A 25910-nucleotide genomic window follows, 5' to 3' on the forward strand; every position below is an offset into this window, starting at 1 on the left:
CCCTGTCAGGTATAGAGAGTAGCTTCAGTGGGCTAAGACCCGATGCTCCACAGCACGGACTTCAGTCTGGAGATGTTGCAGCAGAAAACACTGTATAAACTAGCAAAATGTTAGTGGAGACAGGAAGGTAATACAACAGGACTCTCTATACCTGAGCTTGTTATATCAGGGATGTGTATCCATTATAGAATTTATACATATACCACAAAACGGTATGCTAGTGTAAGTATCCGTACATTAACACTTATAATGGAGAAGTGCGTATTACGCCCACCAATCTAATACAACCCAGGCCTGACCCTGCCTATATCGGTGGGTGGCCCTAGGCCTTCAGCCCTGAGGACGGAATAGAACCTGGATTCTCTATGTACAGATAGAATGTACCTAAGGGCCCTTTAGAGACTCATTTTATTAAAATATGCGACAAAATAATAATATGGAGTACCGGAATCTATACCGAGAAAGGCACATGTACATAGACAGAGTGCGTTAGTTATCCCAAGAAATGAAGGAATATATCTGTGGTGATAACTCCAAATAGGCTTAAACCCCAGGTTTTGCCTATTATATTCCCATCCCTGGTATGGATGTTTTCTATCAGTATATATACACATGTGCATACAAACAAACATAGTTGCATGAGAAGGCCATCTCTTTGAAAGGAGGAGTGGTGCCAACACAGCAAGTTTACTTGTCAGATTCCTGCACCGGACAATCAGCATGCTATCTATCTATCTATCTATATATATATATATATATATATATATATATATATATATATATATATATATATATATATGTATATATATATATATATATATATATATATATATTAGGGGTGAGCGGGTTCGGATTTCTGAAATCCGAACCCCCCCGAGCCCCCCCGATCCAAGTCCGATAAGAGTCAGGCTCGACTTTTCCCGCCTGACTCGGATCTGAAATCGAGGCAAAACGTCATCATCCCGCCTTCCGAGTCTCGCGGGTTTTGGATCCTATATAAGGTACCCGCGTCGGCGCCATTTTCTCACTCGGCTGTGGACAGTGAAGAGGGAGGGTGGGAGTTAGGGCTGTGTAGTGTAGTGTAGTGTAGTGTAGTGTAGTGCTGCTGTTGTCCACTACTTCAAAGTCCATAGGGGCTGGCTGTGTTGTGCTGTGCTGCTGTTGTTAATAGGGGCTGTGTCCACTACTTCAAAGTCCATAGGGGCTGGCTGGACTGTGTTGTGCAGTCAGTTCTCCATAGGGGCTGTGTCCACTCCAAAGTCCTGTGCAGTGTCCCAGTCCTAAAGGGGTGCTGTAGTGTTGTCAAGGGGGTGCTCTGTCCATCAGGAGTGCTCCCCCCAAGTGCTAAAAAAAAATTATATTTTCTGTGTTTGTGAATTGTGTGCGCAGTAGCCGCACGTGCATCAACAAAGTAGTGTCAAGCGTGCGCCTGTGTCATAAGTAGAGGGCCGGCTGGCTTGACCGTTAAAGGGTGCTGTAACCCCCAAAGTACACTCCAGTCCAAACCCAAAAAATATATATTTTCTGTGTTTGTGACTTGTGTGCACTGTGGCTGCACGTGCATCAACAAAGGAGCAGCGCGAAGCGTGCGCCTGTGTCCCATAAGTAAAGAGCCGGCTGGCTCATTTCTTAAAGGGTGGTGTAACCCACAAAGTGCACTACTCTCCAGCAAAAATAAAAAAATATTTTCTGTGTTTGTGTGCGCTTTAGCCGCACGTATATATCAATATAACATAAATGGAGGACCAAACTTTCTCCTATGAAAATAAAATAGGGAAAGATCAAGAACCACTTCCTCCTAGTGCTGTTGCTGCTGCTGGGAGTTGTTCATCATCCCAGAGAGGAAGTAGGAACATCACTACTTTTACTAAACAATTGACCCTCCAACAGTCCCTAGCGATGCGGATGAAGTACGACAGCAGTCATCCTGAAGCAAAACGTATAACTGAGGCCTTGACTGCTATGTTGGTGTTAGACGTGCATCCGGTATCCGCCATTAGTGCAGTGGGATTTAGACAATTGATGGAGGTAGTGTGTCCCCGGTTCCAAATCCCGTCTAGATTCCACCTGCATCCTCAAAGCAGCAGCGACAAGCGTGCGTCTGTCTGTTAAAGGGTGGTGTAACTCTCAAAGTGCTCCAAAAAATAAAAAACAATTTTTTTAATGTGTTTTTGACTTGTGTGCGATGTAGCAGCACGTGCATCAACATAGTAGCAGCGCCAAGCGTGCGCCTGTGTCATAAGTCAAGGGCTGGTTTGGACATCTGGTCCGGACTGAAGGACGTGCCAACAATTTCTGACAAGTCTACTGTCACTGCATATGATACTGTCCTCAAAGCAGCAGCGACAAGCGTGCGTCTGTCTGTTAAAGGGTGGTGACACCCTCAAAGTGTGCTACACAAACAATAAAAATATTGTTCTTTTTTTTCTGTCTTTGTGAATTGTGTGGGCTGTAGCCGCACCTGCATCCTTAAAGCAGCAGCGACAAGCGTGCGTCTGTCTGTTAAAGGGTGGTGACACCCTCAAAGTGTGCTACACAAACAATAAAAATATTCTTCTTTTTTCTGTCTTTGTGAATTGTGTGGGCTGTAGCCGCACTTGCATCCTCAAAGCAGCAGCGACAAGCGTGCGTCTGTCTGTTAAAGGATTACATCGGTGACAGCATCCAAGTAGACATGTCAGACAGTCCGTACCTGTACTGGCAGGAAAAAGAAGCAATTTGGAGGTCCCTGTACAAACTGGCTCTATTTTACCTGAGTTGCCCCCCTTCCAGTGTGTACTCTGAAAGAGTGTTTAGTGCAGCCGGGAACCTTGTCAGCGAAAGGCGTAGGAGGTTGCTTCCACAAAATGTGGAGAAGATGATGTTCATAAAATGAATTATCAACTCTTCCAGGGAGAGCAGCCTCCAGAACGTACAGAGGGACCTGTGGTTCCAGCGGGGACGAATTAATACTCTGTGAGGATGAGGATGTACACACTGAAGAGGGTGAGGAATCGGTGGATGAGGATGACATCTTGCCTCCGTAGAGCCAGTTTGTGGAGGGACAGATTAATTGCCAGCTTGTTTTGTGGGGGCCCAAACGAACCAATAATTTCAGCCACAGTCGTGTGGCAGACCCTGGCGCTGAAATGATTGGTTTGTTAAAGTGTGCATGTCCTGTTTATACAACATAAGGGTGGGTGGGAGGGCCCAAGGACAATTCCATCTTGCACCTCTTTTTTTTCTTTGCATTATGTACAGTTTGGGGCCTAGTTTTTCAAACTGTCATCCTGTCTGCCACTGCAGTTTCACGCCTAGATGGGTCACGTGTTTGTGCCGCCCACTCGTGTCGCTTAGCATAGTCATCCATCTACCTCGGTGCAACCTTTTGGACATAAAAACACTATTGTGAGGTGTGAGGTGTTCAGAATAGACTGGAAATGAGTGGAAATTAAGGTTATTGAGGTTAATAATAGCATAGGAGCAGAAAAACCTACAAATTCTGTGATTTTAGCTGTTTTTATGCTTTTTTTAAAAAAAATACAGATCCAAAACACAAAACACGGAACCCAAAACACGGAAGGGTGGTTTTGGCAAAACCAATCCAGATCCAAAACACGAAGAAAGATCCAGATCCAAAATCAAAACATATAACACGAAAAGTGGCCGGTGCACACCCCTAATATATATATATATATATATATATATATATATATATATATATATATATATCCTTCATACTCAGTGTCTTATAAGTTTGCTACCAAGTGCAAAGTTGAACTAATCATAGAGCCCCCTAAAGGGGGGCGACATAGATAGGGACTGACCAACACAGAACTACAACCCCAGGAGGATGTAAGTACTTATCTCTATACATATATACATATATACATACAAGAAGGCCCCAGTAATGTATAGGGTTCATAATAGAAGCAATGCTTTAGGGAATTGTCTATCACTATGTAAGCTGCAGAACATGACTCTAGTCTATAGAGCCACCATTTAATATATATACATATACATATACACACACATACACACACAGACATGGATAAGCCGACAGCTTTAGGTAATCCTAGGCGGCTTCCCATCCTAGGAAATATAGGTATATATATATATATATATATATATATATATACACACATGCATACACATACATATACATACATACACACCCACATACAAAACCCCAGGGAGAGAAGTGTAAAGCGGAGTTATCGTACCAACTACCGCATCAGGAGAGACCATTCTCTGATCGCAGAATCTTTCTTTTAAATATGCTAGGTACCAGACATAAAACTGATAACAGATCCTACCTCTGCCTTTATGGTAAGGATAAGAAGCGATATAGATTGTATGTATGTATGTATATACATACATATATATACACATACATACACACACAACACACACCTCTCCACACATCCATATGCGTACCTACATACAAGATTGGTAGGTAACGATAATATGTAAAATTAGAACATGAGCAATAGTTAGAGCCATGGAAGGAAGGAACTGAGCCCACAGGACTAACTCCAGCATGTATATGTTCTATAGCAAGGCTTAGGATAAATATATGTGGCTTACCTCAATGCAGGGAGACTGCTCAAGTGTTGCGTGTGGCCGTCATTCTGTTACGGTGTAAGGGGCAAGATATTGTAGCAGCGTGCTGTCCCAGACTGGTATCTCATGGAAACCTGCGGTTACTCATGTGCTCATCTTCTTAGTTGAGCTATATTTGTGTGCAGAAGATTAACAATCTACCTACTAAAGGGATTACTGCCCCTGAAAAGTGAGCTGTGTACTAACAGAGTCCTCCCAACATATTAAAAGGGAGACCTGTCCCTTGGGGAAATCCACAGCGCACTACCCCCATCTAAACAGGAGATAAGGCCTGTCACTTAGAGAAGTGGGCATCCCAGCCTCTAATGCTGGGCCACAGGGATGGTAAGCCCAGTCTGGGATTCCCGTTCCTGATATGGATGATTCGGGAGGACCAGACCCAAGGCCTGCCCCCTCAGTCAACACTGGGTTGAAAACCAACCCAATGGGGAGTACTGCTTGCCATCCTTGCACAGAGTGCTAATTAACCTTTCTGGAATAAGGCTTGTCCATAGACTACCCGATATATATATATATATATAATACACACACACACACACACACACACACACACACACACACACACACACACACACACACACACACACACACACCACACACACACACACACACACACACACACACACACACACACACACCCCCCCCCCCCCCCCCCCAGGAGACATGCGGGACTTAAGGGCACACGTCACTGTGCCAGCCTTATATATATATATATATATATCAAGACCTCTTTGCAGCGGGACAGTAGGCGCTTAAACGTCATTTATACTGATTCACGGCCTATTTCCTCTTGCTGACTGCCTATACACCCTATATCACACACACAACACTTACATATACATGTGTTGCAGAAGTGAAGGGAAAGCCTCTTACACTGCGCTAGGGTAGAAGATTATACCGCGCTGTGTGCGCAAAATGTCCATGCTAGCCTGGAATCCTGGTTACCATACACTGTCCCCTCAACAGAACCGCATAAAGCGGAGTCTTAGTGCACCTGCAAGCGCGAGGTTGGGGGATGGGCAGCAATAACCATCAGTGCAGCAGATGTTGGGGCAATGAGCTATACTGCTATGGAGGGCGCCGAAGCGCTTAACACGAATGCCCGGAAGTAGCTAACGCCGGAGCATATAGATTAAAGCACCGCCTCAGCAGACTAACAGCTACGCTGTTAAGCGGCTAACTATATGATAGCTCCAGCGCTTTCAGTAAGTGACAGCGCAGTCAGCCGCCTGTCACTTACCTGTGATACAGTGAACGGAGCTACAACACCCATCTCCCCATTGTGGGGGGAGGGGTAGGAGACCCGGACTCAGCCAGCTACACCTGGCGGCGGACCCCGTACTTTCAATATCTGTCCCGAGTGGGAGTGTGTCAGCGCTGTGCTGCGTGACGGACCCCTCTTAATAAAAGAGGGAGTTGATTTTACTACCCTAACGAGGGAAGCGGGGCTCTCATGCAGGCGCTGGTCCGCGCTGCATACATCAATGTGTTTGGCGTCGGGACACGGGGAGCGCTCACGAGTGAAAACTCGGCTCTTAAAAGAACACCTCTCCCGGTGTCAGCAGTGGCGGGTCCTCTCGGGGTCCGATGACTCCATATTTGTGTGTGCCCCCTCCTCAGGGTCACCGGACACAGACTGCAGTAGCCGTGTGGTGCCCTTCCCGGCGGCTCCCATGTAGCAGGCAGACTGCCACAGTAAGCAGCCTGCCTGTCCTCATGCTTGTAAATAAATAAAAAAAAGATATATATGAGAAAGGCTGGAGACAGCCTGATGTGCGACCGGCTCTCTCGGGCACATTCTAAAAAACTGGGGCTGATGGGGCATAGAGGGGGAGGAGCCAGTCACACTTCTAAATTTATTTAAAGTGCCAGGCTCTGCTCTACCACCGTCTATACCCACTGTCTTGAACTCCAGTGTCCCCTAGTGGATGAAGGAGAAACATATATTCTTCATTAGTGGGTGTAAACAGAGAATTCTGACATTGCAGCAGTCTGTACAGCTGGTCACTTATGCAACAATACTACAACAGGATCAGTGGCTAACTTGGTTGGCAAAATCAATGCATAGGAGGAGATCCGGCCATTCGGCCCTCAGGCAGACCAGCTGGATCCCTACCAGCTTCATAGGGGTCCCTACACGCACACATGCCAAACACACTGATTGTACATTCAATATCCGGTAATAATAACCTCATCCATCCTAACTGGCAGGTACTGTGCTTCTATTCTGGGCAACAAACACCTCGGCACTGAGCCAGCTACCTGATTGCCCCAATGATTGTACAGCATATGGACAATATTACTATTTCATAGAACAGTGAGATACATTCAACTGCTTAACCTAAGTGTTATAATGCTGCCTAGTCCAGCAAAGGGGCTAACCTATTCCTACTACTTTGCAAAGAACCCCTGCAAAATGCTTATTGTAATATAAAGACAAAGAAGTATGAATGGACTGATTGTAACTCTGGGTAGTGTACATTTAGTTTACTATATAGCAGTGGTTCTCAAACTCGGCCCTCAGGATCCCACACAGGTCACGTTTTCCAGGTCACCCAGCAGGTGCACAGGTGTTATTCACTGACATATTTTAAAAGATTTACAGGTGGTACTAATTATTTCATTTGTGATTGTGGGGCCTATTCATCATACCTAAAATATCGAGGGAGGTAAGTTTTAAAACTCGCATGGAGTTCTACCTAATTACCGGAGGAATTCATCATTCCTCCTCCCTATATCTATTCCGAAAAGCTTTCATTTTTGCGATGACAGCTTTTCGCGAAATAGATAGTTTTCCCTGCCTGATCTAACTTACCGCAGCTGGAATCCGTGCTGCGCATGCGCTGTTACAATCGTAAACCCAGCACATGCGCAGCACTACTTACAGCTGCGGTAAGTTTGTGTGCACCCCCCCCAACCCCCCTCCCCCTACCCTCACCTCCCCCCGTCCTGCACTTACCTGCCCACTGCAGCGCCTCCGGCTCCATCCTGCTGGTTTGTCATGTGGTCTTCCAGCAGCACACACTACAGTTTAGAAAAAAAAAATATTATTTTTTTTTCTAAACTTTATTGTGTTCTGCTGGTAGATCACAATTGTCAGCATTGCAGACGGAGCCAGAGGACGCACCAGAGCGCCGGAGGAAGACTCCGGGGGACCTGCACAGCTGGAAGCAGGTAAGTCTGTCCTGCTATTCGCCACCTCACAGTGGCGAATAGTAACTCCATCAAATTCCGAAAATACATAATTTTCGGAATTTGATGAATATCATAATTTCCATATCCCCATACTAATGTATGGGGAGTGTGGAAATTAACGCAGGGGAACTTAGCAAGGAAATATCTGTGATATCTCCTGTGCTAAGTGGCTTCATGAATACTAAAATAACGTTATTTAAGGAAAATGTCCTTAAAAACGTTATTTTAGTGTTGATGAATAGGCCCCTCTATGAGGAGATGTGGAAAACATGCACTGTTGGGGGTCCTGAGGACCGAGTTTGAGAACCTGTGCTATATGGCATATTTCTTTGTTATGAATTGGCAATGCAGTCATCATGCTGTCTTTGCAACCACCAACAGCCAAAAGTGTGACCCACAATGTAAGAATATCATGGATACAACAAGTTTGTGTGATAACTTACCTCATTCACATAATTAATAATCTCAAATATTCTCTGTTTAATGGCTTCTGTGCTACGATTATACTTCACAAACTAAAAGGAATAAAAGACAGGATATCACATTCATTTTCATGCTTATACACATTACTTGGCACTTTTTATTATTTTGCACCCCCCGCCCCTGTTCCCTGATGATCAGTATAACCCTGTATTGGTCATTTCCAAACTGCAAAAACGCAAAACCACAGAGCAAATGGTATTTTCCTACACTTGTAACATTATAGGGACTGATGCACATGTAAGTCACAATGTCGCACAGATCTTGTGGATTTTAGCATACTGTGCCAGCACCAAAGCAGGGGCAGTTTAAGAGAGGAAGGGGGCCGTGTATAGACTACTCCGTGAGGTCCCCCTCCGCTCGGGCAGAGCAGTAGACGCTGGCTTTTGCTAGAGTCTGCTACGCATGCGCAGGTCTCATGTAACGTGGCGCCCGTGCCATGGTCCCGGGAGACCTCTCTACTGCTTATGTACAAATCTCTGGCCGTGTCATTTGCACTGCTACTGCAGCGCCAACATGGGACTCCGGAGAGGTAAGCATTAAACATGGGTGTAGGGTGTGCGGTGTGGGCACCCTGGACCCAGGGACCCATGTGCACCTCACACCCTGCACCCATTATATATACACCAATGCATCAAAGATAGAAAATGGCTTCTGCACGTTGGATCAGGCGTACGCACATAGACAAAGATCACTACTGGTCCGTCCTTCCATGGAGCACACTATCCATGAAAGGGTTCTGGACTATAGACAGACACAGACAAAAGTCAGACACACTAAAGGTAGACATGTAAAAAGTTCGACAGGTACAAAAGATTGACAGTCAAAAGTTCGACATTAAAAAGATCGACACAAAAATGGTCGACACTTTTTTTAGGGTTAGGTTTAGAGTTATTGTTAGGCACTTACCCAGACGGATAGGGTTAGGCACCAGGGGGTAGGGTTAGGGTTAAGGTTAAAAAACAAAAAAAATAATTGTCGACCATTTTTGTGTCGATCTTTTTCATGTCGAACTTTTGACCCTGATGATCTTTTGTACCTGTCGAACTTTTTACATGTCTAAATTTAGTGTGTCTGACTTTTGTCTGTGTATCGAACTTTTATCCTTGTCTAACTAATTACTGTCTATCTCTTATACCACACCCGAGCACAGGAGTGTAATGGGAGTGGCATGGGCGTGTAGGAGACTTCCGTGCTGGAATGCACCGTGTGGACGTAGATGGGGCGCCTGTTTCAGATGCATTTTTTGCACTCAGCATGTGGTGTCTGGAAGTCCAGATACTGATATAAATGCAGTGGGTGGAATTTTTGTATACATGATTCTCGCCTAACATTAGGAAGTAAGTAGCTCGCCGTGGACGAAGATGCGTCCAAATCATAATCAGGCCCATAGTTACTCTTGGCTGCAAGACCTGACTGGAGGAGTTTGTGTTTTGATGGAGTTCCCTGCAAAGCGTGGATCACTTTTATCTTATAATCATTTTCCCGGCAATTTCCTTACAGCACATGCGCAAAATGCTGGAAAAATGGCTGCGGCGGCCATTTTCTGGCATTTTAAGCAGCGCTGAGAGATTCAATGTGGGACCTCGGAGAGGTAAGTTTTAGATAATATGGGTGCAGGGTGTGTGGTGCGGGCCCCCCATTATAGATATGGCACTGACACACACACACACACTATTTAGAAAAGAAGACACTCAAAAGGGACTTTAAAATAAAACTTATTTTATGCAAAATACACTTTGGCCCAGGATATAGGCCCTCATTCAGAGGCGGTCGCAAGAAGCGATCGCTCTCTCTGAATGAGGGCAGCCGTTTCTTTTCTTTAGTGCGGCCTCCTGGTCGGGGCTTGCGACGAGACCCTAAGGTTGGGTCTCGGCAAGCACAAGCCCCAGGGAGCTTCCTGCTCTGATCAAGCAGGAAGCTCCTCACTGACATCACTGCTGATGTCAGTGGGGCCGCCCCCAAACGGCAAGCGTTCCGTCGGGAACCCCGCTTGCCCGCCTCCCAAATGGGGTTAGCTGTCAATCACCATCGACAGCTCGCCCCCTTTGGTGCCGGACCCGTAGTGACGGAGCGCCCGTCGCTAGCCGGGTCTCGCGCATGCGCACGTCGGAGCTGACTCCGACGTGCGCATGCCCAGTGGGCAAACATCGACCCGGTTGCGAGCGCTCTGCGCTTGCGACTGGGTCTGAATAAGGCCCATTATGTCATAGTTAATGAGAGGTTCACGAACTGTGGGCCTGAGCCAGCAAGGATCGTTATTCTGCTTATACGCAGACAACGCAGTTACTAATATCAGCGGTGATATGTATATGTCTGTATTCGCATTGCAATCGCAGCCTATTATAAGGACGCCCACTTCCCCTTACTCACATCCGTATACTTTTGCAACATAGCAAAATAATCGTTAACATCGAGTAGCATCGGACCCATGCGCACAGATAATGCAGGTCAGACCTCACTCAGGAACTGCTTACTTCAGCGCACACTATGAGACCACAGACTCCATATGGTATCACAGTGGCTAATTTATGCACTCCTCTGCAACGGGCGTGCGAACGCACTGGAACGCCTTCGTTTCCCTGACCACCACCCACATACGGCACTTCCTGTCAATCACTCTGCGATGGGTCTGCGTAGCCTCTGCATTTGCAGTCCCCATCGCAGCATCCGGTTCGCACACGCGCATTACAATATGTACGCATGCGCAGTGCCAAACAAGCGGTAGATTGCGTGCGTATAAGCAACTACGATCCTTGCTGACTCAGGCCCTGAGTTCCTGCTTATTCCTGAAACATAGCCCTGTATGTTGTAGAGAGAAACTTTGCTACTCTCATTTTTTAAATAGAGTTTGTGCGCAGCCCCCACTAATCCTATGGGGGGCTACAGCACTCGTATTAGAGAAAAGAAGTCCGCACTTTTCTTTTTTTCTAAATAGTGAGAAATGAAGGCTTTCTCCAGCAAAAATGCTGTTGAAAAGCATTTATTTCATTTACAAAATAGACCCCATAATCTTAAAGGTTTCATTTTCTTTCATTTAATCTGGAACCTCTGCAGCTTAATTTACTACTTTATAATCAAAGACTATAAAAATAACCAAATTGCATTTCCGAGTACATTTATTTTGATGGTTTGACAGATCTCGGACCTGTAAATGTTCTTATTACTGTATATCACTATGATACTGTGTCACTGGTATGCCATTTTTATTATTATTTACTGTTAAAACTTTCTGGAACATAAGGCAAGAAACGGTCAGCATGTACACCTGTCATACCATACATACATGCAGCTGTATATTATACTTACAATAGTTTCATCCGCTACCATGTAAAGCTTTACATATTTCTGGGATTTCAGAAATGCATTTTTCTGGAATAAATGAAAATAGATGTAAGGTAAAGAAACACAAAACAACGGTATAAAAAGATAAGAGCACATTCCTCCAAACTCAACAATACACATCCAATAAGTACAGCAGCCAAGAATATAGGTGCGTATGACATGCACACAGGGAATCGGTATGTAATGCTGGCGGATCAAATACAGACAGCGGCAGGCCGACGGGTCGAAATTCCGACTGCAGGAGGCAAGTACTCTAATCCTCCCCTCTCCTCTCCCTACCCTAACCCTCCTTCAGTGGTGCCTAACCCTAACCTCCCCCCCTAGTGCCTAAATCTAAATGCACCCTAAACCTATCCCACCCGGGGGGTCCCTAAATCTAACCCCCCCTCCCTGCACCCTAAACCTAACCCACCTGGGTGGGTGCCTAAGCCTAACCCCCCCTAGTGGTGCCTAACCCTAACACCCCCTAGTGGTGCCTAACCCTAACCCCCCTTTTCCCTACCCTAATCCTAACCCTCCTGGGGGAGTGCCTAACCCTAAGTCACCCCGGCCGTCCCTAAAGGTAACCCCCCCCCCTATGTCTAGACGCTAAGAAGGGATTTAGTAGTGGGGCTAATGATAGACATCGGGATTTCGACGCCTATCTTTAGTCCCATGTCGGGATGTGATTGTTTCCTGACCACATCCCGCACACGGTGCTTCTTCTCTAGTGCAATTACAGCTTAATATTGCTCCCCAGTATTTATATAGGGTCAACAATTTATGTAACACTGTATAAATTGTACAAGTTGCACAGATATTAGATACTAACACAATACACCTCAATGCACGTATAAAAGCGACTGGTTATTGGGTGCAATGGGTTCCATTGTTTATCCATTTGTACTAGCATTAAAAATGGTAGTAAATGCATGTATTGTAATGGAAGTGAATAGAAATAGTGGGTGTGAGCACTAATACAGCAAAAGAGCTTTCCAGAAAAGAGGAACCTCTCTAGAAACAGGTCTTGTGATGTGTAATGAGCAGCGTGAGAAGAGGTTGTATGGGTCAGGCACAATTGTGGAGGACTTTACTGTTTAGGTATAACAATTTGAGTTGAAAGTACAATCATTAGCAGCGTGCCCTGTAAGTGACAAAGGGGGAGACTCATCAAAGCTTGGAGAAGATAAAATGGAAAGAGATTTAGGGGGGGTATTTAATAATGACTGATATTTTTGTTATCACTTGTTACTAATCTTAAATGGTGCTCCAACCAATCAACTCCTAACTGTCATGTGTTTGAAAAATGACAGAAGCTGATTGGTTGGAGCACCAATTAAGATTAGTAATGAGTGATAACAGGAATATCACTCGTTTCAATATATGACCCTTAGTTCCAACCAATCAGCTTCTAACTGTCATTTCAGCCAGACTAGTCTCACAGTTCTTTACTAGCTCCATCCATCCATTTACATCCAATCATCACCAAGACGAATAGTTACATAGTAAAATATAAAGACACCACGCCAGTCTATAACAATGAACTAAAACTACTTTTACCCCATAAAATGATTCCCAGATCTATATGTCAGATAAAAGGGGTGTATACCACTGCTTCACCTCAGCATTGTTGCCAGATCGAGAGGATTTGGAAGTCTTCCCCTCCTCCCATGTGGTATTAGTCACACCGCAGGTTTTTGGGATCTCTTCCTTGGCATCGAACACTGCATGTTCCCCACTGTCCGTCTCATTCAATGGCTCAATCAAGAATCGTCGGTTTCGTATACGGATGAGACCACTGCAAACAAATAAAGTCACTTACTGTAACATAACTATGGCTCCAGCAGTCCCAGCTGAGAGATTAAAAAGGACCCTTAGATGATGTATGATCAGGGGTGTTCATGTCCCGTTAGGTGCGAGGTAATGAAAATGCAGGTGCACACTCTAAGCACCAAGAATACAGATGATCAAAGCAATTATAATATACACATGATATAAACTTGTGCTGACTAGCACCCCTCCCACCTGCCCTTAGGTGTTTTTAATTAGTATGGTAGGAGTTGGGTGGAACAGTGGTGCTCCTTAAGAGCAAAAATTATATTTAATTTTGCAGGATGATACTTAAATAAGATAAATAGGGGGAGAGCAGACATTTGAAAGGAAATTCCTTTATGTGTGGGAGGGTAAGTACTTGACTTAGGACCTGATTCAGACCTGCTCGCTATGCCGCCCGTCTGCGCATGCGTATAATTCGCAGTGCGCAAGCCAGTCTCAGCGATGGGGAATCGTGCGCTCGTAATACACAGTCTGCCCGCTACTTTGAGTGACAGAATTTGCCGTTTGTGGGTGGTAACAGGGGAAGGTGCTTGTGAACGGGGGAGTGGATTTGCGAACACAGGCGTGTCTGGCTGTCAGAACAGAGTTTAATGGGTGTGCATAATTAGCAAAGTAGCTTCACTGTAGACGTCACTTGGTTGTTTTTTAGCCTGAACTGCTCGCAGTGCTTGCAGGAGGGTAGAGTCAACCACAAGTGCTGCAATCGCTTCCGATGGTCTTCGATGTACCAATGTTTTAAGACACTTCCTGGAGATGACGTGCACTAGTGGGCGTCTAAATACACATTAATGGGCATCTACATTGACAAAGTGATCGCTCACCAAAACATAGTGGGCGTGCTTATGCCTTGCCGGGCGAGCGGCTGCCTTGACGTCACTTTGCAAAATTTAAATACGCTGGGAGCGAGCGCCCACAATTAGCGAGCTGGTCTGAATGAGCTAATTAGCCCGATATCCAAGGAGAAGGAGATTGGGTTTCATATCACAGGGACATATTTTGCATCTTGCAGTTGCACTTGTGGGCTATTATACAGCATACTTTCATAACTGTAAAAAAACATCCAAACACCCAAATGTTCATAAAATAATGGAGTGGACAGGACACAGATTGCAACTTTAAGTAATTTTCTGTATGTATCTCTATAACTGGAGATTGCATTTTTTTAAGCTATGACATATATCCCAATTTTAAGGCTCTTTATAATCAGGACCACATAAAGATGGATGAGTGGTCACACCCTAGGGTGCCATAGAACATCTGTAATGCTGTCACACCCTTACCCCCTTCTTAAACAATGAATTATTTCTGTGCGCACGAGTGGCGAACAACTGCACCCCATTCCTTCCCAGAGGCTATCATCCCTGTATTGAAAGGCACTAGGGCTCCCCCTCACACCCACCCATGGGTTGTGGGGTCACAGTAATGAACAAGACTCCAGAGGGAAAATTACCAAGTGTCAGTTTTTCAGGGGTTTTGAAAGCCGTAAACATCACTGGGAAATGTAGGCACAAAAACCACTGTAATTCTATTCAGCGATTGTCAGTGGGGTTTAAGTCAATGTGTATCTGTTTTACCTCGGTTTTGTGGGGGGTCTTCTAATGAGATTTTGACCAAAGCGTGGTAAAACTGCCATCACACCATCGCAGCTATCTGGTCAGTCAGAAGCAGAGGAATTACAATACACTAATAATGAGGGTAATATTGACAATATTAAGTCATGGTCAACTGGTATTTAAAATGCATTTGAATGATGAAGGAAGCATTTATTATTTTATGGATATATATATATATATATATATATATATATATTTATTAGGGATGAGCGGGTTCGGATTTCTGAAATCCGAACCCCCAGAGCCCCCACGATCCGAGGCCGATCCGAGTCTGGCTCAACTTTTCCCGCCTGACTCGGATCTGAAATCGAGGCAAAACGTCATCATCCCGCCTTCCGGGTCTCGCGGGTTTTGGATCCTATATAAGGTACCCGCGTCGGCGCCATTTTCTCACTTGGCTGTGGACAGTGAAGAGGGAGGGTGGGAGTTAGGGCTGGCTGGGCTGTGTAGTGTAGTGTAGTGTTGTGCTGTGCTGCTGTTGTCCATAGGGGCTGTATCCACTACTTCAAAGTCCATAGGGGCTGGCTGGACTGTGTTGTGCAGTCAGTTGTCCATAGGGGCTGTGTCCACTCCAAAGTCCTGCGCAGTGTCCCAGTCCTAAAGGGGTGCTGTAGTGTTGTCCAGGGGGTGCTCTGTCCGTCAGGGGTGCTCCCCCCAAGTGCAAAACAAAAAATATTTTTTCTGTGTTTGTGAATTGTGTGCACTGTGGCTGCACATGCATCAACAAAGGAGCAGCGCCAAGCGTGCGCCTGTGTCCCATAAGTAAAAAGCCGGCTGGATTGTCTGTTAAAGGGTGCTGTAACCCCCAAAGGGCACTCCAAACAAAATAAAAAAATATATTTTTTTGTGTTTGTGAATTGTGTGCGCAGTAGCCGCACGTGCATCAACAAAGTAGTGGCAAGCGTGCGCCTGTGTCCCATAAATAAAGGGCCAGCTGGATTGACCGTTAAAGGGTGCTGTAACCGCCAAAGAGTACTCCAAACAAAATAAAAAAAAATATTTTTTTGTGTTTGTGAATTGTGTGCGCAGTAGCCGCACGTGCATCAACAAAGTAGTGCCAAGCGTGCGCCTGTGTCCCATAAATAAAGGGCCAGCTGGATTGACCACTAAAGGGTGCTGTAACCCCCAAAGGACACTCCAAACAAAGTAAGAAAATATATTTTTTTGTGTTTGTGAATTGTGTTCGCAGTAGCAGCACGTGCATCAACAAAGTAGTGCCAAGCGTGCGCCTGTGTCCCATAAATAAAGGGCCAGCTGGATTGACCGCTAAAGGGTGCTGTAACTCCCAAAGGGCACTCCAAACAAAATAAAAAAATATATTTTTTTGTGTTTGTGAATTGTGTGCGCAGAAGCTGCACGTGCATCAACAAAGTAGTGCCAAGCATGCGCCTGTGTCCCATAAATAAAGGGTCGGCTGGCTCATTTCTTAAAGGGTGGTGTAACCCACAAAGTGCACTAGTCTCCAACAAAAATAAAAAATTATTTTCTGTGTTTGTGTGCGCCTTAGCCGCACGTATATATCAATATAACATAAATGGAGGACCAAACTTTCTCCGATAAAAATAAAATAGGGAAAGATCAAGAACCACTTCCTCCTAGTGCTGAAGCTGCTGCCACTAGTCATGACATAGACGATAACATGCCATCAACGTCGTCTGCCAAGGCCGATGCCCAATGTCATAGTAGAGGGCACATACAATCCCAAATGACAAAGTTCAGGAAAATGACCTTGAAAAAAACATTTAAATCAACTGAAGAGAAATGTAAACTTGCCAATATGCCATTTACGACACGGAGTGGCAAAGAATGGCTAAGGTCTTTCCCTATGTTCATGACTAGTGGTTCAGCTTCACATGACGATGGAAGCCCTCCTCCCACTAAAAAAATCAAACGAGTTAAGCTGGCAAAAGCACAGCGAAGAACTGTGCGTTCTAAGAAGATATCACAAATCCCCAAGGAGAGTCCAAGTGTGGTGGTGGTTGCGATGCCTGACCTTCCCAGCACTGGACGGGAAGAGGTGGCTCTTTCCACCATTTGCACGCCCCCTGCAAGTGCTGAAAGGAGCACCCACAGTCCACTTGCTGATATGCAAATTGAAGATGTCACTGTTGAAGTACAACAGGATGAGGATACTGGTGTAGCTGGCACTGAGGAGGAAGTTGGCGAGGAGGATTCTGATGGTGATGTGGTTTGTTTAAATCAGGCTCCGGGGGAGACAGTTGTTGTCCGTGGGATGAAAAAGCCCATCACGGTCATGCCTGGGCAGAAGACCAAACATTCCACCACTTTGGTCTGGCAATATTTCTATCCAAATCCGGACAACCACTGTCTTGCCATATGTACCATATGTAAAGGTGGAATAAGTAGGGGTAGGCACGTTAACCACCTAGGAACATCCTCCCTTATACGGCACCTGCAGCGCGTTCATAAAAAGTTACTGTCAAGTTCAGAAACTTTGGCTAAGACCGTAAGCAGTCCAGGGACACCTAAATCCCGTTGTCCTGTTGTATCCAAGCGCCTGCAAACCACACCGTCAACTCCCTCCTTGTCAATTTCCTCCTTAGTCAGGATCGGAAGTAGTCCTGCAGGCCATGTCACTGACATGACTGACTCTCCTATCCGGGATTCCTCCGGAGGATCCTGCATTGCTACGCCTCCTGCTGCTGCTGCTGCTGTTGCTGCTGCTGGGAGTCATTCATCATCCCAGAGAGGAAGTAGGAACACCACTACTTTTACTAAACAATTGACCCTCCAACAGTCCTTAGCGAGGAGGATGAAGTACGACAGCAGTCATCCTGAAGCAAAACGTATAACTGAGGCCTTGACTGCTATGTTGGTGTTAGACGTGCGTCCGGTATCCGCCATTAGTGCAGTGGGATTTAGACAATTGATGGAGGTAGTGTGTCCCCGGTTCCAAATCCCGTCTAGATTCCACTTCACTAGGCAGGCGATACCGAGACTGTACAGAAACGTCAGAAAAAGTGTCCTCAGTGTCCTGAAAAATGCCGTTGTACTCAATGTCCACTTAACCACGGACATGTGGACAAGTGGAACAGGGCAGACTAAGGACTATATGACTGTGACAGCCCACTGGGTAGATGTATCACCTTACGCAGCAACAGCAGCAGCGTCACCAGTATCAGCATCTCAGAAACGCCAGCTCGTTCCAAGGCAGGCTACGCTGTGTATCACCGGTTTCAGTAAGAGGCACACCGCCGACAACCTCTTAGAGAAACTGAGGGAAATCATCGCCCAGTGGCTTACCCCACTTAGACTCTCCTGGGGATTTGTGATATCTGACAACGCCACCAATATTGTGCGGGCATTACATCTGGGCAAATTCCAGCACGTCCCATGTTTTGCTCACACAATAAACTTGGTGGTGCAGAATTTTCTGAAAAGCGACAGGGGTGTGTAGGAGACGCTTTGGGTTGCCCGAAAAATTTCTGGCCACTTTCGCCATTCAGCGACTGCGTGCCGAAGACTGGAGCGCCAGCAAACACTCTTGAACCTGCCCCGCCATCACCTGAAGCAAGAGGTTGTGACGCGGTGGAACTCAACCCTCTATATGCTTCAGAGGATGGAGGAGCAGCAAAAGGCCATTCAAGCCTATACATCCACCTATGACATAGGCAAAGGAGGGGGTATGTACCTGACTGGAGCGCAGTGGAGAATGATTTCCGTGTTGTGCAAGGTTCTCCAGCCCTTCGAACTTGCCACACGTGAAGTCAGTTCAGACACTGCCAGCTTGAGTCAGGTCATTCCCCTCATCAGGCTTTTGCAGAAGCAGCTGGAGAAAGTGAAGGAGGAGCTAAGATGGAGCGATTCCGCTCGGCATGTGGGACTTGTGGATGAAGCCCTTCATTCGCTTTGCCAGGATTCCAGGGTGGTCAATCTGTTGAAATCAGACCCCTACATTTTGGCCACCGTGCTCGATCCTAGGTTTAAAGCCTATGTGGTGTCTCTCTTTCCGGCCAACACAAGCCTGCAGAGGTGCAAAGACCTGCTGGTGAAAACACTGTCAGCTGAAGCGGAACGTGACACGTCAACAGCTCCTTCTTCATTTCTCCCGCAACTGGGGCTGCCAGGAAAAAACTTAGGTATGCTAAGCAACCCGCTGGCGGTGATGCAGGGCAGGCAGGACCAAGTTTGGACATCGGTGACAGCATCCAAGTAGGCATGTCAGACAGTCCGTACCTGTACTGGCAGGAAAAAGAGGCAATTTGGAGGCCCCTGTACAAACTGGCTCTATTTTACCTGAGTTGCCCCCCCTCCAGTGTGTACTCTGAAAGAGTGTTTAGTGCAGCCGGGAACCTTGTCAGCGAAAGGCGTAGGAGGTTGCTTCCACAAAATGTGGAGAAGATGATGTTCATAAAAATGAATTATCAACTCTTCCAGGGAAACCAGCCTCCAGAGCGTACAGAGGGACCTGTGGTGGTGGATTCCAGCGGGGACGAATTAATACTCTGTGAGGATGAGGATGTACACAACACTGAAGAGGGTGAGGAATCGGTGGATGGGGAGGATGAGGACGACATCTTGCCTCTGTAGAGCCAGTTTGTGCAGGGATAGATTAATTGCCAGCTTGTTTTGTGGGGGCCCAAACGAACCAATCATTTCAGCCACAGTCGTGTGGCAGACCCTGGCGCTGAAATGATTGGTTTGTTAAAGTGTGCATGCCCTGTTTATACAACATAAGGGTGGGTGGGAGGGCCCAAGGACAATTCCATCTTGCACCTCTTTTTTTTCTTTGCATTATGTACTGTTTGGGGCCTAGTTTTTCAAACTGCCATCCTGTCTGCCACTGCAGTGTCACTCCTAGATGGGCCACGTGTTTGTGCTGCCCACTTGTATCTCTTAGCATAGTCATCCAGCTACCTCGGTGCAACCTTTTGGACATAAAAACACTATTGTGAGGTGTGAGGTCTTCAGAATAGACTGGAAATGAGTGGAAATTAAGGTTATTGAGGTTAATAATAGCATAGGAGCAGAAAAACCCACAAATTCTGTGATTTTAGCTGTTTTTATGCTTTTTTTAAAAAAAAATACAGATCCAAAACACAAAACCCAGAATCCAAAACACGGAAGGGTGGTTTTGGCAAAACCAATCCAGATCCAAAACATGAAGAAAGATCCAGATCCAAAACCAAAACACGAAAAGTGGCTGGTGCACACCCCTAATATTATATATATATATATATATACACATATATATATGGTACCCACATCTAAATGCTTCCCCATCATTAAGAGAATTGTTTCTCTCATAAGAGAATTATCACTGTAGCTGTTTCTGATTCCTTATATATATAATAATTGCCTTCATAATAAGTGTATGGTGATTCCTCTCCTTATGTTGTCCGGATAGCTTCAAAAGCCTGTGGTTTGAGCCTGTCCCAACCATATTTATTTGGGTGCGTTTGTCTGTGTATTTTCGGTGGTTTCTAAAGTTGATGTTTAGTAAATATGGGGTTTCCATAGTGCTGTTAAAAACACTGATGTTGAACTGATTTTCTATTGTAAAGTTTGGCTCTAGAATAGTCGAAAAACTCCAATCTGACGCCTAATAAATATACTCACTGGAGTGTCAACTTTGCTATCCCAGTTGTCCCAGTATAATGGATAAGATCCATGAACGGACTGGGGCTGTAATTCGGCCCCGGCATCTCTCTGTGTGCATGTGCCATAGGCATGGGGGCGTGTTGCCAGTCAAGGGGTCCTGGCCTCGTAGCACGCCCCTGTCTCTCTGCTTGCTGGCCGAGCAGAGTGCTGGGAGGCGGAACTGCTCGGCCAGGCTTTCAGGCTGGATCAGCCCATTGGCCCTCCTGGCATTTGCCAAAAGAGCCAGATGGCCAGTTCAACCATGCATGGGTCCTTAAGATCATGTCCACTATATGTCCATCCATAGCGACATTTTGTGCTTTTTAAATAACCTACACAGTGGGTAGCGGTGGAGCATAGTAATGTCTATGATATTGATAACTAATAAAAACATATTTCGTTTTGCAAAAACAGATAAACAGGTCACACAGTAGTATAAAACCACAGTGTATTCTGACACAGTAACATACAACAGTGCATAGGCGTGCCTGGGGACTGGCTGCTGTCTGACACTGTGGGGTTGTGTAATAAAATAATACAGTGATCCTAAACATGGAAGTGTTACACTGCAAAGTGGTCAGGGCTGTCTAAACATAATAGGAGAACAGAAAACAAGTGATTAGGACACCAATATTTGCTGTAAATTAAAGATAATTATCTGTAATTGCATTGGAAGCGGAGGGAGCTGAATTAAGACTGCATCGTTATATATGATGTTTCACGTAGAAATGTTTTTCTGAGGATTTACCTAAGCCCTTTACATGTACAAATGCTGAGCGAGGAGTCACCATCCTGTTTCACGTGTCCTTGGTAACAGCAGTGATCCTGCAGGAGGTAAACACAAGTACTCCGAATTATAAAGGGATCAGAGTGTATCCCCTGGTACAGACGTTCATTTCCAATTTATTACTTTGTAGTTTTTAAAATACAGGTTTCCAAACTCTGCTCAACAAGATTTCCCGTCTGCTGAGCAGATGCTCCTACACACTACACGGTCTCAGCTCCGCATCGTGTAATGCAGTCCCCAATATACATTCATTTATTGCATATTAATATTAGGGGTCTATGTACTAAGCAGTGATAAGTGACAGAGTGAAAAGTGATAAGTCTGTGATAAGTGCCAGCCAATCAGCTCCTAACTGTCATCTCACAGGCTGTGTTTGAAAAATTACAGTTGGGAGCTGATTGGCTGGCTATTTGAAAAACAGGATGGTGGGTGGGCGCCAATGCTCTTTCTGGCCCAGGGCACAAAAAGTCTAGTTACAGCTCTGGTACACAGGCAACAATGGTAGAGACAGGAAGGCAAAAACAGCAAGGTGAATAAAATCTGCTGGTTTATACAATATAACTATACATCCACTAATTAGAAACAGTTTCATCTCATTCAGTAATTAGAAATCAGTGGGAAAAGTCTATCAAAACACAGGCCAGGCAATTGACTACAAAGATAGAATTCATGGTTTGAGTCTCTGACAAGTCCTTCCAGTCCCTGCCAATCCCCCCATGACACAGCTACATACAGGAATGACCGCACATAATCCATCCTGTACCTGATTCTCTGGTCTGGTCGTTACCAGACTTCCATCCTTTTTGTATAGTGTCACTGTGAAATCATCAGATATCAGATCCCTACAGGAGAGACAAAGGAACACAGTATCAGAATGAGAGGTGTATTCACCGTAAAGCATAAACCCTTCACCACATTTCAAAGGTCAGGGTCACTATAGATCTCATGTGACAAAACATAATAAAAAATTGTTGCACTTTGTGATTATTAATATAGAAGTAAATTATTACCTGCATTATTAGTCAGTCAAGTTATCTACTATAAATTCAGTGTAAGTTCTTACAGTTCTGTAATTACAGCTATTAATTCTTCAGTAAAAGGCTATAACATTATTAATATTGTTTCTTCAGTTTATACAATAACATGGTCTCTGGTACAACTACATACTAAGGCAAGATTACAGTCCTGTCCTGTCATGAGCAGGTTATGGACATCACTATCACACAGCGGGTGTAGTAGGTATTGATCCACCGCATGGCCGGCAGTTCAAATCCCGACAGCGGAAGCCCGGCAGGGGTGAAGATCCTGATGGCTAATTAAGGTAAGTACCGATAACCTAATTCCCCCCCTAACCCTCCCTTAGGGGTGCCTAACCCTAACCTTAACCCTAACAATTTGGGAGCGGTTTTTGAAGAAAAAAATGTTGTCAGTTAAGTGGTTAATGAGATATGTTTCACACTGTCTAAAGAGGTCAAGTGGAGAAGTTGCCTATAACAATCAGTCAGCTCCTAGATATAATTTTATAGCTTGTACTTGGTAAATGATAGCCAGAAGTTAATTGGCTGATATGGCCAATTTCTCCACTTGTTCTCTTGTAAGGTTTGATACACCTCCCCCTTTTTTTTACTGATGAATGCAGTCAATATTACCAAACTAGCTGACCTTCATTGACCAAAATGACTGCTCACTACACCGGTTGAAATTTACAGTTGATAGATTTCCCATTTGACTGAATGAATACACAGATTTCACAATCCTGGAGTACTCCTACCCAGTGGCGTAACTAGGGCAGGATGAGCGAGGCACGTGCCCTGGGCGCGGTGGTAGCGGCGGCGTGGGGGGGCACCGCCGGCCACGGTACCGGCCCTTCCTAGTTAGCCAGTGTAGTGCCGACCGCAGTGAGTGCGGTCAGCACTACACATTTACAGAGGACCGGCGCTAGGCTTCCCAGCGCCGGTCCTGTGCTGCACAGCGGAGCCCCTTCCCTCCCCCTGAGCGCTTGCCGAATAGCGCCAGGAGGAGGGTGGCAGGTGGGCTCATGCTGTGCATTCTAACGCACACATCGCCGCCAGCATGGCGGCAATGTGTGTGTTAATCAGCAGCCAATGAGAGTCAGACAGACTCTCATTGGCTGCTGCACACACATCTCCACCAGCGCTGGTGGCGATGAGAGCACGCAGATCGCACCAGCCCGGGAGGACTGACGTGCGGACAGCGGTGGGAGCTGGAGCGTGGATTCAGGTAAGTATTTTTCTTTTAGTTATTGTTTAATTTCAGTGTGTATTTGTCGGGGGGGGGGGACCGGTGGCCCTGCACCGGTGGCACTGCATCGGGGGTGGGACTATTACTAAGGAGGGGACTACTACTGGGGGCACTGCTTCGGGGGGGGCACTAATGGGGACTACTACTGGGTGCACTGCATTGGGGGGGCCCCACTGGGGGTGCTGCATTGGGGGGGGCACTACTGGGGACTACTACAGGGGGCACTGCATCAAGGGGAACTCCTACTGGGGGCACTATATAAAGGGCTTACTACTGGGGGCACTGCACAGGGGGGACCACTACAGGGGGCACTGAAAATGGAGAACCACTACAGGAGGCACTGGATAGGGGGGATAACTACTGGGGGCCTGCTTAAGGGGGGGACAACTACTGGGGGCACTGTATAAGGGGCACTACTGGGGGCCTGGGGGCACTGTATAAAGGGCTCTGCATATGGGGGGATCACTACTGGGGGCACTGTATAAGGGGAACGAATGGTGGGCTGCATAAGGGGGACTACTACAGGGGGAACTGTGTAAGGGGCCGTGCATATGGGGGATCACTCCTGGGGGCACTGTAAAAGGGGCACTACTGGGGGCCTGCATAAGGGGGATCCCTCCTGGGGGCACTGTATAAGGGGCACTGCATAGGGGGGATCACTACTGGGGGCACTGTATAAGGGGAACTAATCGGGGGCTGCATAAGGGGGACCACTACTGGGGGTACTGTATAAGGGGCACTACTGGGGGCCTGCATAAGAGGGACCTCTACTGGGGGCATTGTATACTGGGGGTACTATATAAGGGGTACTATTGGGGCCTGCATAAGGGGGACTGTATAAGAGGCACTGCATTAAGGTGCAAATGGAAAGAAATGTTCCCAGTGACAAGAAAGGTGTGTGTGTCATGTTGACACGCCCCATTTTTCGCAACACGCGCACATAGTGGGAGGGGGCTCCATTTTAAAATTTGTCCTGGGCTCCAAATACCCTAGATAAGCCACTGCTCATACCCGTGGTAGCCTGTTGCTGTTTGCCCTTTGCCCTCAGAGTACCAGACAACATTAGCAAGCTCAGCTCAGATTTTTTTAGGGCATGACTGAAAATTGCATCAGTGACCATCTTTCCAAGTCACCTCTTGCAGCCAGGCTCAATACAATTATAGGCAGACAGGGCAAATGTGCTAGTATGTTATTTGCTTGTTCCACATGTGAGCCCTGATCCTTATTAACCCATGTGTTTGTCCAGTATTGAAGTATAAAAAATAAAAATAGAAAGTACCCAATGATGATGTCACTTTTTCTAACAGCACTTCAAAGTAAATTTGCACGGAGCCTCATATCAAAAACATAGATGAAAATACACAAAAAAAGCCTGAGCGCTAGCAGAGAACAGCTAGTATATGGGGGATGTGAGCCCCTAAAATGAATGAAACAAGATAAAAAGAAAAAAATACCATCGGTAAACAATAATATCAAACTAATGCTAGAAATGTTGATTTCACATAAAAATAATTTAATAAATGACAACAATTACCAAAAAAACATCAAAGATGCATGATAATAAATTAAAAATGCTAAAATAAAATTGATTAAATAAAATTGCCACAGATACTGTTATGAATGAACCATAAGATAAGTTCCTTGTTGGGTACTCCCTCCAGAAATTATACAGTCATGTGCTGGGTGAATTAAACTGTATAGTTTAAAATGTCCCTTAGGCGATGAGATTACCGGTATAGGTCACAGAATGGTCAAAGTACTTGGTGGCATGCACCGGCCATTGCAGTCATTTTTCAGGGCTGAGTAGTTCCACTGGAGAATCGTTAGAATGCCAAAGTCAACAGGGGCAGGTAAGTCCAGTAAATGAATGATGCCAGCAAAGTGAAAGGAGTTTCACTGGTTAAAAAAGCATCCAGCTTCCTCAGGAACATGCTCCTGAGGAAGCTGGATGTATTTTTACCCAGTGAAACGCGTTGAGCCTTTAGATCCTGTTTTTACTTCTTCCACCTTGCTGGCATCATTCATTTACTGGACTTACCTGCCTCTGTTGACTTTGTGAAATCAACTGTCCATTGACATTTATAGCATTAGTTTAATATTATTGTTTAGCGCTGGTATTTCTTCTTTTTATCTCATATCAAAAACATATAGGACGAGAAGTATTAATTATAAATGTGATGATTCATGGACATCATTGCCCTGCTGGGCGC

General features: G+C 45.6%; 1 protein-coding gene across 1 annotated transcript in view; it reads right to left on the reverse strand.

Moving 5' to 3' along the window:
* The window catches only part of LOC148509306 (zinc metalloproteinase-disintegrin-like protein H3), an 88288-nt gene that overhangs the window by 49897 nt on the left and 12481 nt on the right, over positions 1-25910 (reverse strand). Inside the window, exons 4-8 of the mRNA XM_088443229.1 lie at positions 22202-22280; positions 21400-21476; positions 13222-13399; positions 11587-11649; positions 8241-8312 (exon numbers count right to left, since the gene is read on the reverse strand). Coding sequence (XP_088299355.1) covers positions 8241-8312; positions 11587-11649; positions 13222-13399; positions 21400-21476; positions 22202-22280 — 469 coding nt within the window. The remainder of the gene's footprint in view (positions 1-8240; positions 8313-11586; positions 11650-13221; positions 13400-21399; positions 21477-22201; positions 22281-25910) is intronic.

This window comes from Taudactylus pleione, unplaced genomic scaffold (assembly GCF_031769625.1).
Source record: "Taudactylus pleione unplaced genomic scaffold, aTauple2 ptg000329l, whole genome shotgun sequence".
NCBI classification, from domain to species: domain Eukaryota; kingdom Metazoa; phylum Chordata; class Amphibia; order Anura; family Myobatrachidae; genus Taudactylus; species Taudactylus pleione.